Consider the following 12,468-nt stretch of genomic DNA (forward strand, 5'->3'; position numbering starts at 1 on the left):
TAGTACCTATCAACATTTAAATTTGCCTGTAGAATTTGACCCAGTAAGTGCAGTTCTAGGAATTCAACCCAAAGAAATCTTTCTGCGTGTGCATGAGGTTATATTTAAATACTGTAAATAACATAATACTCACCAATAGGGCAGTGGTTAAATTATGGGCTGTTAATACTTCTGTTAATTAATCCAGGCACACGAACTGAAAATGGTAGGACAGTGTTTATAATACAATCCTGTTTTTCTGAATGAGACCTAAAGGAGTGGAGAGGACAGCCAAATAACTAAAAGGAAAAACTACACTGGGAATTCGATCTATTAAAGCAGAATATTTGGGGATGTGGTCTGAGTATGAACATTTAAAAGAAAAAAGGTGATAACCAAATGATCTGATGCATGTGCTGATTGGGAGCCACTGACATAAAATATTACATCCAAATTCCTATGAAGGGCATATTAGGCTCCTTTTTCTACAGCTTCACCTTTGGCCATTTCCCCCCTTAAAGACTAATTGAATTGCCTATAGTTCTTGAGTCTGCCGTATTCAGACATGCTCTTGGATAGGCTGTTCCTTCTGCCTGGAATACCCTATCCATCCCTATCAACTTGTCTCTCTCTCTCTACTCTCCTTCCTCATCCTTCAGCCGAGACTGTCGGTGTGTCTCCATTCTACCTCGTAGGGACAGGTTTTGGAGTTTCTCTTACAGCTTGAACCTTTATATCTTGAACTGAGTATTGTACTTTTCATTAATTAGAGAGCAGAGTTCCGTGACCTGTATCATTTGTAGGAGAGTTAGGAAATCACCTGCAGCCGGAAACGTGTTAGTACCTCATAGGAGAGTGGCTGCAGTGCTTTTGAGCTAGTAGTTTCACATTGGTACAGCTTTGTGCTTCGAAATGCATTTTCAGGTTTCAAAGCTTGTTTATCCTCTTACTACCAGCAATATCATTTGTGTTAAGTTTCCTAACTAGTCTTTAATATCTTTACAACCCATTGTTAATAAATTTTATTTCAAAGATGTTTAGGTTTCATAGCCATATACTTCAAGCACCTTTATTGGCGAAGTTTTGTGTAGAAAAACCACTTGGTTACTGCAAGTCTGAAATTTTGGTCCCTAACCTCAAGCCCCCTTTCTCCATTGAGAAAAATATTTCTGTGATATAATTTTGGTAGCTTGAGATATAAGAATGCAGCTATCACTGAAGAGACTTCATCTCCGTTATTGTGCTGAAGCGCATATTATTTTCACATGCTCTCTTTGCATGTCTGTTTCCCCACAAAAGCATCTTGAGAGTAGAGATCATGCCTTTTTATCTTGGACCTTGCAAAGACTGGTGTAGTACTTGGTGCATAGTAGATACTCAACTATTTGAAGGAATAGCATCTTGATAACTATTGAATATTAATAAATATTCTAAAAGATCCATCTCAGGGTCCCAAGTAGATCCCATTGTTGGACTGCTAATACTTTTTGTATCACACTTCCAGGATCAAGAATTTGATCAAGAGTTTTCTAAAATTCATCAAAGACTTGATAATTAATCCAGTATAACTATATCAGATGGGCTTGTGGTAGTTTTTTCCTTTTCTCTTAACATTTAAATTAGGGTATGCTATATGGGGGATAGTAAAGAATTGATTTATTTATGCTTTTCATTTTGTGGGTAGGATACAAGATGAATATTCCTTACTAGAAGTATTTAGTGTCATAACAAAGTTATGCATTTCCAAATGATCCTTGTGTGTTTCCAAGGGAAAAATTTAATTCAAAACGTATTTCTTGGAAGTTGTTTTTCCAGATTTAAACTTTTCAAGATATTGAACTCATAAAGTTACACTTTTGTGGTTTATTCAGCATATAAAATGTTTTAATTTATAATTTATGACTTTTAAATTGTTTTATCAATATAGAATGAGCATACCTGTTCTCTTGACTAAACCATTATGTGTTAAAATTTCTTTTTCTGCAGAGATGCCATTGAAAACAGCATGGATTTCATGGGATTAATTATAATGCAGAACAAATTAAAGCAAGAAACCCCTGCAGTACTTGAAAATTTGCATAAAGCCAACATTCGCACTGTTATGGTCACAGGTTAGACTTTATAAAAGGACACAGAAAAAAGTAGAGTTCAAGTTATATAATATTGAGGAAAGATCCATTAGTTATACAAATATATTGTGTAGTGACTCTGTCCTATGTTGTCCTGTTTCAGCTCTGAACATTTTTCCAAAGTATAAGGTAACTTTGCAATACTCTTTTAAGGTATTTTTGCAAAGTTTGTAGATTTTTGCAAATCATTTGTAGATTTGTTTACTAGAATGTAAGATTCTTGAGGGTTAGGAGTGTTTTACTCATTTTGGGGTCTTCTGCAACTTTTAGAACTGTGCCAGAGCATGGAAAATGATTACTAGATGTTTGTTAGAGTTACATTTTTATATGTGATCGTTTATTATCATTGCTTGAATGTATAGTAGTGAACATAGCCACTTTTTGGTTTGTTTTTGTGTTTTGACTGTTAGATCTAAATGATTCTCCTGGTGTTAATTATACTGTTGATAATATTAGATAATTTCCATTCCTTAGCTATGTGAAATCATGGCAACACTTAAGTATTTTTTTCTTAGCAAATAATCAGATTTAAGATATTCATTTTATGGCATTTACATGTTCAGTAAGACTTATGTGGAAAAGGCCTGTGTGTATTTTTGTTTTAGACTCAGAGATCCATCTGATAGCATACTTATTACCATATAGCTCAAGTAACTAAATTTATTAGCATCCCAGCAATTCTTGATTCTAATGACTCCTCCTTCAAAGCACTTTCCATCTGTGTCCCTTCCCCCTCTTTCTCTGCCATGATAGACTCTGGCTTTGTGTCCCAAGGTGGTCTGTCTGGTCACAGGAAGACACCCTTGGAAATAGTTTGTGGGCATTGGGGAAGAAATAACATTGCCCTTCAGTTCTGGTAGCCATGGGCTCCCCAGACCTTTGCCTGTTTCTCCTGTAAGTTTATTTTTTCTTCTCTTGATCCTGTCCTTACAGGGCTTCTCCTCAGTTCTTTCCTCTCATGACTGAGAAGTTGTCTTCCTTCTCTGCTTCTTATAAAGATTGTATTTTTGTTACTTGGCTTATCTTTTTGTTTTGTGTGATCTTGCTTTTGTAATTCATTCTTTTTCCTGTGATATTACTCTAATATTCTTGTAGGGACCACCAGTCACTCCTAGGTTATTTCAACAGTGGTTTGTTGAGCATCTGCTCTGTATGTAGCTCTGTGCCTGGTGTTGAGTGGGTACTACTAGTGCACGACTTCAAAAGATTAAGAATGAATTTGGCTTTAAAAATTGTTGAGAATGTTCTAACTATTTAGCATATATGTGCCTGAATTTTTTGAGGCTTCCTTTGATAAGCACGTCCTGATTTTGTTATTTTTAAACTCCAAAAACGAGGACCATACATTATATTCATTTTGCCCAGCCTGGTCGTGGGGACTGTAGTAGATTCTCAATAAGTACTTGTTTCATACATTCATGTTTCCATTTTCATTTTAATGTATTTTCAATATTTTGCAAATTAGGTGACAACATGTTGACTGCTGTCTCTGTGGCCAGAGACTGTGGAATGATACTACCTCAGGATAAAGTTATTATTGCTGAAGCATTACCTCCAAGGGATGGGAAAGTTGCCAAGATAAATTGGCATTATGCAGACACCCTACCACAGTGCAGTAATTTATCAGCAATTGACTCGCAGGTAATGTCAAGATGAATTTTCCCTTTTGAAACTTGCTTGTTTGAATTTAGTCTGAAAAAATAAAAAATTGTTCATTAAAGCACAACAAAACAAAAAATAAATGAAAACAGAATACCAGGCCGTCTCCTCAGAAATTCTGATTCATTAGGACTGGGGTAAACCCAGGAATCTCAATGTTTAAATTTTGATATTTAGCCAAAGGTAAGAAGCACGGTTTTAAGATATAAGAATCCCAAATATTTATCCTATTTTAAAAGTATTGATAAATGATGCAAGTGGTCCATAATATTCAGTTCATGGATCATTTCAAATTGAAGTTGATGTTTAGCCTTCCTTAATTTTTTTTTTAAGTAAACATTATAGACAGATTACCTTAAAATTGAATTTCCTTTTACTTTCAATAAATGTTAAACCTTCAGTGTCTTGTGTAAAATATTGAATGAAAGAATTCAGTTTTGGATCAAACATTTAAAGTAGGATTGTGTTCCTTGGTCTGGTGCCTAAATATTCTTGTGAATGTCGCATACACAGGATATTCCAATGAAATTGGTCCATGATTGCTTAGAGGATTTTCAGGTGACTCGTTACCATTTTGCAATGAATGGAAAATCGTTTTCAGTGATACTGGAGCATTTTCAAGAACTTGTCCCTAAGGTTAGTGATTTGGGTTTATGTATGTGTTCATATGAATACATTCGAACAATATTTTAAAGAAATTCATATTTTTTCCAGTTGATGTTGCATGGCACCGTGTTTGCTCGTATGGCACCCGATCAGAAGACACAATTAGTAGAAGCATTGCAAAATGTAGAGTAAGTATTGGTGATGGTGTTTTTTTTTAACTTTTATGAATTGTAGTTTCATTTTCAAACCCAGAAAAGTAACTTAAAGTTATCACTTGTCTTATAGATGCCTTTTTAAAAGAGGCTTATGGGCTCATGGATTTAGTTCAAGTACAATAGCTACAATTCTTTTTTCAGGTAATATCTGTGAGATGTAGAGTTTATTCACTCAGCTTGATCGAAGCGACTATAGTTTTAGTAAAAAATTATGTTTCAAGTCTTTAAAGGAGAAATCTTTACTGATAGCCTTAAAGTGTTCTAAAGTAAGTGTTCTAAAGACTATAAAGGCCTAAGTCCTTTGCTCTAAAGATTAGGAAATTGAGATGCCAAAATGATAAACCGATTTGCCCATCTTGTGACAGAAAAAGGACAATAACCCAGGTCATTTGACTTGCAGGCTGGTGCTGTTTGCAAAGCAACATGCCTGTGGTCATTGTAATGATAAGATTCATTGGTTAAACTGGGGGAATCTTGGTCCTTTAGCTCTTTATAGTACTATATTGGATAAATCTTAAGTTCAATGTGTATTTTAAGAAATTAATCAAAATCTTAACATAATTTTTATTTCTTAGTTACTTTGTTGGAATGTGCGGTGATGGTGCAAATGATTGTGGTGTAAGTATAGTCTTTGTGATTTATAGTTCTTTCTCTAGTCTAAGTCATATTCACAAAACTTAACCAGTTTTCTTCTTCAAACATTAGGCTTTGAAGAAAGCACATGGAGGCATTTCCTTATCAGAGCTTGAGGCTTCAGTGGCATCTCCCTTTACCTCCAAAACTCCTAGTATTTCCTGCGTGCCAAACCTTATCAGGTAGTACAAATTGAAAAATTTCCTGTTATCTCTTTGTAGCTTGCTCTAATAATTTAGAAGAAAAATTATCATAGAAAGGATTATGAATTTGTTTAACGGTATGTTAGTATATTTGATCTGTAACTTACTGGCAGCACATTGCTTGCTACTCCTCATCTCTTCCAGTTCTGCTTTGGCTTAGTTCTCTTGGTAGAAAAGTGCTTTGTTGTAGCTGTTGAATGTTGATGTTCATCTGTCAAGATATAATTGTGGTTTGGAGGGGGAGGTTAAAATGCTTTTATTCACATGCCAACGTTTGTTTTCACAGGGAAGGCCGTGCTGCTTTAATGACTTCCTTCTGTGTGTTTAAGTTCATGGCCCTGTACAGCATCATACAGTACTTCAGTGTTACACTGCTGTATTCTGTGAGTACCGGCGTTCCTACAGGGATGCCACTGAGTGTGAAGAGATTTAAATTAAGATATTGAGCAGATATGTTTGATTTTGAGTTCATCCATTAATTACGGAACTTATATAAGTAGCATCTGTAAATTTTCCTTTAGTTTACTGTATTTTGAGTAGCAGATTGACAATCTCATTAATCTGGAATAGCATTTTTCTTAAGACCAACAACTGTGGCTGAAGCCTTGTGAATATAAGATGGTTGTATTCTTTTTTGTCTTTAGCGCAGATGAGACATCTTTCTTTTATAACTCTTCAAAATATCAGGCTGTGACACATCTCAGAATTGTAGTTAACTTTGCTATGCATTTGCAGGAAGGGCCCAGAATGAGAAAAGATTTTTGAGCAATGTTTATAGGACAATTATACATTTGGAGAAAAAGTGTAAACGGTCCTGTCCGTACATACTTCATTGGATTTTATAGTTGTAGGGATCTCACTTTAAATTCTCCTCTAAATGAACATTGGTGACATCCCAAGTATCAGGAAGGATGGTGTTATATATTAAGGAAGCTTCAAGATACTAATTTTTAAGAATGTTAAAGATTGTGAGTAAAAGTTTGTATTTTCGTTTTGCTTAAAAACTTTTAAAAGGTTTTCATTGAATGAATTTTTAGGAGATGACTTTTATACTAATATAGTAAACTGAATATTTGCAAATATATGTTATATTTTACTAATTTCAAAGGCAAACGTAGTTCAATTTTTAAGCAGGTCCAAGTATCATTTTAAAGTTGTCATTATTGGCGGGGGCGAAAAACTGAAACCAGAGTGAAAAGCCTAAAACCAGGGGGAAATGGTGTAAAAACAGTTACTGAAAACTAATTATGTTTTAAAAATTACTTCTGTAGATCTTAAGTAACCTAGGAGACTTCCAGTTCCTCTTCATTGATCTGGCCATCATTTTGGTAGTGGTATTTACAAGTGAGTATTTTGTTACTGATTTCAAAGCATATGAAATTCTGATGTGGCTTATTAAACTTTGTCAAATTTGCATCAAGAATTGTAACACAGTGCATACCTCTCCAGATTCCCTGTAAATGTTCTTTTATTACCAGCTGTTTATATTTTGCCCCATTTGTTTTATTGTTCTCTTTCTATTTTTTCCTGAAATATTTGAGAGTAAGTTTGCATTATCATGCCCTTTTGCCTCTGAATATTTTAGTATATATTGCCTAAAAACAAAGCCATTCTTTTATATAAATAAACACAGTTACAAAGATCAGGAAATTTAACATTGATGCATTGTTGTCTAACCCACAGCCCATGTTTAAGTTTTGTAATATTTCCCAATAATGTCCTTTATACCTATCTTTTCCCCTAGTCCAGGACCTAATCCAGGCTCATGGACTTGATTTAGTTATCACGTCTCTTTGGTCTTCTTTAATCCAGAATAGTACATCAGCCTTTCTTTGGGGCTTCTTGATGTTGACATTTGTGAAGAAAGTAGACCAGTTATACTGGTTTGTCTGATGTATTCTTATTAAACTCAGGCGATGAATTCTTGGCAGGAATATCACAGAAGTGATGCTGTTTCCTTCTAGGTACATGAGATAAGGAAACACAAGATGTTGGTTTGTTTCAGTATTGGTGATGTTAACATCAAAATAATTAATGATGGTAATGGGATATGACCCATTTAATCAAATAAAAATTAGTAAGTCCATACTGGAAATGAATAAATAAATAATTGGGAGAGAAGGGAAAGCTATTCCTTGTAGTAAAATACTAACTAATAAATATAGAAGGAATGATCGACTTAGACTGTGAAAAGACCCTGATCTTCGTGATATTTTAGGCCAGATAATTCTTTGTTGTGGGGGTACTGTCTGCATTGTAGGATGCTTACCAGCATCTCTGGCTTCCACCCTACTGGTTGCCAGTAACACTCCCCCAGTGTGACAACCAAAAATATCTCCAGACATTGCCAGATGTTCCCTGGGGGACAAAATTACATTGGTTGAGAGTGACTGAGTTAGACAGTCTTCAGTGGATGCTAAAACTAGTGAATGAAAGTTGGATGAGGAATAGGATTTTTACACAGTTTCAGTATCTTTTTATAAATTACTTATTTACAAAGAGAAAAATAAAAACTTTACAGTGGAGGAACTTGGTGGACACTACCTTAATAAGTGATAAAAGCCTTGTTTAATGTTACTGTTACGTTTATATAGCTTCAAACTTTTGGTAATGTCTTCTTAAGAGGAAGAAATATTTTAGTTGTAACTTTGCAGTTAAAGATTCAGAAGTAAATTCTTAGTTAAACGTATAAGGGTAGTGATTAATCTTACAGTTTTTATTTATTTATTTATGGTTTGTGAGGAAGATCAGCCCTGAGCTAACATCTGATGCCAGTCTTCCTCTTTTTTTTTTTTGGTTTTTTTTTTGCTGAGGAAGGTTGGCCCTGAGCTAACATCCATGCCCATCTTCCTCCACTTTATATGGGACGCCGACCACAGCATGGCTTTGACAAGCGGTGCATTGGTCTGTGCCTGGGATCTGAACCTGCGGACCCCGGTCCGCCGAAGTGGAGCGTGCGCACTTAACCACCCGGCCGGCCCCAGTCTTATAGTTTATATGCTTATATTTCATATTCTTTTTACTTGGACTGTGTTTTCTCTGAATTTCAACAGACTAATGTAAGAAGTACTCCTGAGGCCTTTTTGGAAAAGCCTAAATTGTTTGCTTTTACAGATTATTTAAATATGTGTGACATCTGGCTTGGATTTTGGCCTTTTTTTTTTTTTTTTTTTTTTGTGTGTGTGAGGAAGATCAGCCCTGAGCTAACATCCATGCCAATCCTCCTCTTTTTGCTGAGGAAGACTGGCCCTGGGCTAACATCTGTGCCCATCTTCCTCCACTTGATATGGGACGCCGCCACAGCATGGCCTGAGAAGCAGTGCATTGGTGTGTGCCAAGGTTCCGAACCCGGGCTGCCAGCAGCGGAGCGTGAGCACTTAACCGCTATGCCACAGGGCCGGCCCCTGGCCATTTTGCATATTAAAGATTCATTAGACAACTTTTTTAAGTTCATAAGTGAATATGATTATGTATTTTTTAGTGACAAATTAATTTAGATACAAACCTTTCCTCTTTTTCTTCTCAATATAGTGAGTTTAAATCCTGCCTGGAAGGAACTTGTGGCACAAAGACCACCTTCAGGTCTTATATCTGGGGCCCTTCTCTTCTCCGTTTTGTCTCAGATCCTCATCTGCATTGGATTTCAATCTTTGGGTTTTTTTTGGGTCAAGAAGCAATCTTGGTATGAAGTATGGCATCCACAATCAGAGTAAGTTGGTCAATTTATTTTAAAGTCTGTGTAAAGTGTGTGTAACATATATGCATGTAAAATAAGTCCAAGAATTTATATAGAAGTTTGCATGCAGCTTGATGAGACACTTAAAAAATTTGGCCTGTGTTTGAGTTTATATTGTGCTAATTCCTTCTACCTGTAGGAAGATGGTCAGGCAGGGTCCTAATAATCACTACCAAGATGGGGACATTGGACTGGTTTCTTACTTTGCTCCTGAGCCTTGCTTTCCTAATTTGTCAAATGAGAAAGTTGAAATTAATTGCTCGAGTCTCTTCTAAACCCAATATGTTTGTGCTTCTAACTTTTCTACCCCCAGTTTAGGAAATGACATTTTAAAACCTAAATAATTTAAAAATGTACTAAGTGCTTCTCCTATTTTTTAATTAATTAAATATATAATCTATTTACTAAGGTAATTTTGTAGAATTAAATTTTCAGATGCAAACATTTATTTTTAGTTGGCTTGATTGAGGAAGATTGTCTTTCAAAGTTTTAGAATACTTTAAGAAATTTAACATTGCTGTTTGCTTATATGTACATATGAACACTGCACCTGAAAAGGAATAGATGGAATTGTTTTCAAGAATCTTTCCAGAGTTCACTTGTAGCAAAGTAACATTTTGTTACCACTTGCCTGTGCTTATTGTAGTTGATGTTTTAGTAACGGCTATTGGGCACTTCTCCGTCCTATGCGTGTTTGACAGTCCTGCCCACCTGGAGGTAGACGGGAGAGCCATAGCTGGAGAATGTTGAGGGCCGTCTGAGTGCCAAGTGCTTTGCTAGGCAGTTATTTACACAAGTTGTCTTACTCATTCCTCACAGGAACCCTGTGATGGAGCAGGTGGTATCCACTTAAGGGTCAGGACATGGGCTCGGAAATTAAATAATATTTCCTCAGTGATAGCCAAAAAGTGGTAGAGCTAAGGTCAAACCCACAGTCTGTTTATCTTTACTATGCTAAAATTACTCCCAAAATTAAAAAAGTGAGGGGGGGTTTATTAAACGTGAGAGGGGCTCACTAATTAATGAATTTTCTTCCAGTTTTTTAACTGATTGGAATACGACCAGAGAGAAGAAAACCCTTCTGCTCTTCTGCCTGTTCTGTGTCTTAACCTTGATATTGTTGGATCTCGGGCTGTGAACGGCACCTTATTTCTCTCTATGTTATGATAGTGATTCAAGGCAGTTAAGGTAAAATTGGTTTCTTATGGGAAATGGGAGTAACGTGAATTTTTTGTGTGTGTTTTAGTGCTTGTAATACAACAAGAAGTCTACAGTGGAATTCTTCACATTCGTACAATGAAACTGAACCTGATTCACGTAATATACAAAATTATGAAAATACCACAGTGTTTTTTATCTCCAGTTTTCAGTACCTCGTAGTGGCAATTGTCTTTTCAAAAGGAAAACCCTTCAGGCAACCTTGCTACAAGAATTGTAAGTTTGGCATTTATTGTGATTTCCATCCTGCTTCCCTTCTTTAAAAACAATGTAAGAAGAATAGCATTAAAACTGTCCTTTCAAAGAAAAACAGATCATCACAAATAGAATGAAGCTAGTTATTTAGCTAGTGATTTAGATGTTTACTGTTTTGTTTCATTCTCATGATAGCTGCCACCCTAAGTTTAAAATGAAAGCCACCAGTTCTGAACAGTCCTGGTTTTCACATCCTATTACTTCTGGCTCCAACTTTTATTTTTACAACCCATTGCAGAGAGAGTTAGAATGAGAAGCAGGAACAGAGGTTCCTCAGTTGGAACAGTGGTATTATACTTTCCTTCTGGGTGGTCTGCACAGCACCAGCTGTCTTTCCTTCATTTTTGACACTGGTACAACCAGTATTCACCTGGAATTCTTCATTTCTGTCAGTTTTGCATCCACTGCAGAAGGAGCCAGTAGAATGGAGGCTTGTGCCTATGTAGATTGTCTGCCTATGGCAGTAGGAGATTGCATTTGGATTGATCAAAATTAAAGTTTATGGAAAAAAATCAGTTACTATATATATACATTGCCAGTTTTTAAAAAAATTGAGAATATACTAATTAATATATCAGAACAACTTAATTTTTTTTTCATGTAGAACTTTAGACTTTTGCGGTATCTCGGAATGACTAGTAGTTATTCTTTTGCTGTAGTTGTTAAGAAATGCTAGTGTTCTGGTTGGCAAATGTCAGGTCACAGATTTTGATCTGTCATAGGAGTAACTACTATCAGCATCTCTGTCTCATGTTCGAGTTTACAAAGCGTTTCTCATACATTATCTTATTTATTCTTTAGTTCTCCTCTACGTGGTTTGTAGGTTTTATTACTTTATATTTTGGGCAGGTAAGACTGTTGAAATATATGTATCAATAATATTGAAATCTGTTTTTACTTTTTTTTTTTAAGAACTGATATTTCCTAACAAGTAGAAACTATATTACTGAGAACCATATTAGAACCATACTGTGGGACAAAAAGCCTTCCATAGAAGGTTTATCAGTATACTTCTAAGAGGACTTCATAACTAAAGTTAACTTATTATAAAATGAACTTAATAATTAAAGTTGATATACATGTTTTATTTTTAGTTCAATGTTTTTAAATTTCAAGGAAATATTGAACATGCCCAAGGGTAGCTAAAATATCTAGCAAAGAACAATACTTTCTTTATATAAAGAAAACTGGTGTTCAGACTGGTTGGTAAGCAGGTGCTTTGCTAGGACCTGCTAGTTGCTGCTCTCTGTATCTAAACAGTGTAATGTACTACATCTATCTACCCGCATCAGAAAAGTTAATTTTAGAGATCTAAGTAAACCCACCCTATCCATACTTCTCCAACTGAAAAAAAAGAAAGAGAGAGAGGCTATTAGTTGCCTATTTTTTAAATGCATCTTTTATATTATTTGGAAAACTTCAAAAAAATTAAAGGCGTAAGGTATTTTATATTCCCATTTAATTTCAAATTGGCTTGAATAATTAATAAACTCGCTTGTTGACCACTAGACTATTTTTTTAAAACGTGTATTAAAAATTATATTTTCGCAGAAATACAGCCACAAAACCTTTGTCTTTACTATAAGCAGCTTGTGCATGTCTGTCAGTGGATAAACAGAAGTGCATGCTGTCATAAAATATGCCTCCCGAAAAATACAATAGGAGCAGTAAAGTCAACATACACGTATTTTGCTAATTTTCACATCTCATTGTCTGTCTTTTGAGTCCGCTGATCTTGGAATATAGTTGTTACTGATGAGTAAAGAAATAAAAATAGAAAATAAGAAAAGACAGAAATAAAGTACAACTGTATAAAGTAATATACAGTGTAAAGT

General features: G+C 35.3%; 1 protein-coding gene across 5 annotated transcripts in view; it reads left to right on the plus strand.

The window, feature by feature from the left end:
* The window catches only part of ATP13A3 (ATPase 13A3), an 85,236-nt gene that overhangs the window by 50,651 nt on the left and 22,117 nt on the right, over positions 1 to 12,468 (plus strand). For all 5 annotated transcript variants that reach the window (XM_087439840.1, XM_087439838.1, XM_087439837.1 and 2 more), the window contains 10 exons: positions 1,966 to 2,090; positions 3,574 to 3,749; positions 4,281 to 4,403; positions 4,482 to 4,561; positions 5,164 to 5,206; positions 5,294 to 5,403; positions 5,711 to 5,807; positions 6,696 to 6,768; positions 8,956 to 9,133; positions 10,407 to 10,594. In XM_087439840.1, the coding sequence (XP_087295966.1) occupies positions 1,966 to 2,090; positions 3,574 to 3,749; positions 4,281 to 4,403; positions 4,482 to 4,561; positions 5,164 to 5,206; positions 5,294 to 5,403; positions 5,711 to 5,807; positions 6,696 to 6,768; positions 8,956 to 9,133; positions 10,407 to 10,594 (1,193 nt within the window). The remainder of the gene's footprint in view (positions 1 to 1,965; positions 2,091 to 3,573; positions 3,750 to 4,280; positions 4,404 to 4,481; positions 4,562 to 5,163; positions 5,207 to 5,293; positions 5,404 to 5,710; positions 5,808 to 6,695; positions 6,769 to 8,955; positions 9,134 to 10,406; positions 10,595 to 12,468) is intronic.

Source organism: Ceratotherium simum, chromosome 15 (genome assembly GCF_057802395.1).
Source record: "Ceratotherium simum simum isolate JZ-2026a chromosome 15, ASM5780239v1, whole genome shotgun sequence".
NCBI lineage: Eukaryota > Metazoa > Chordata > Mammalia > Perissodactyla > Rhinocerotidae > Ceratotherium > Ceratotherium simum.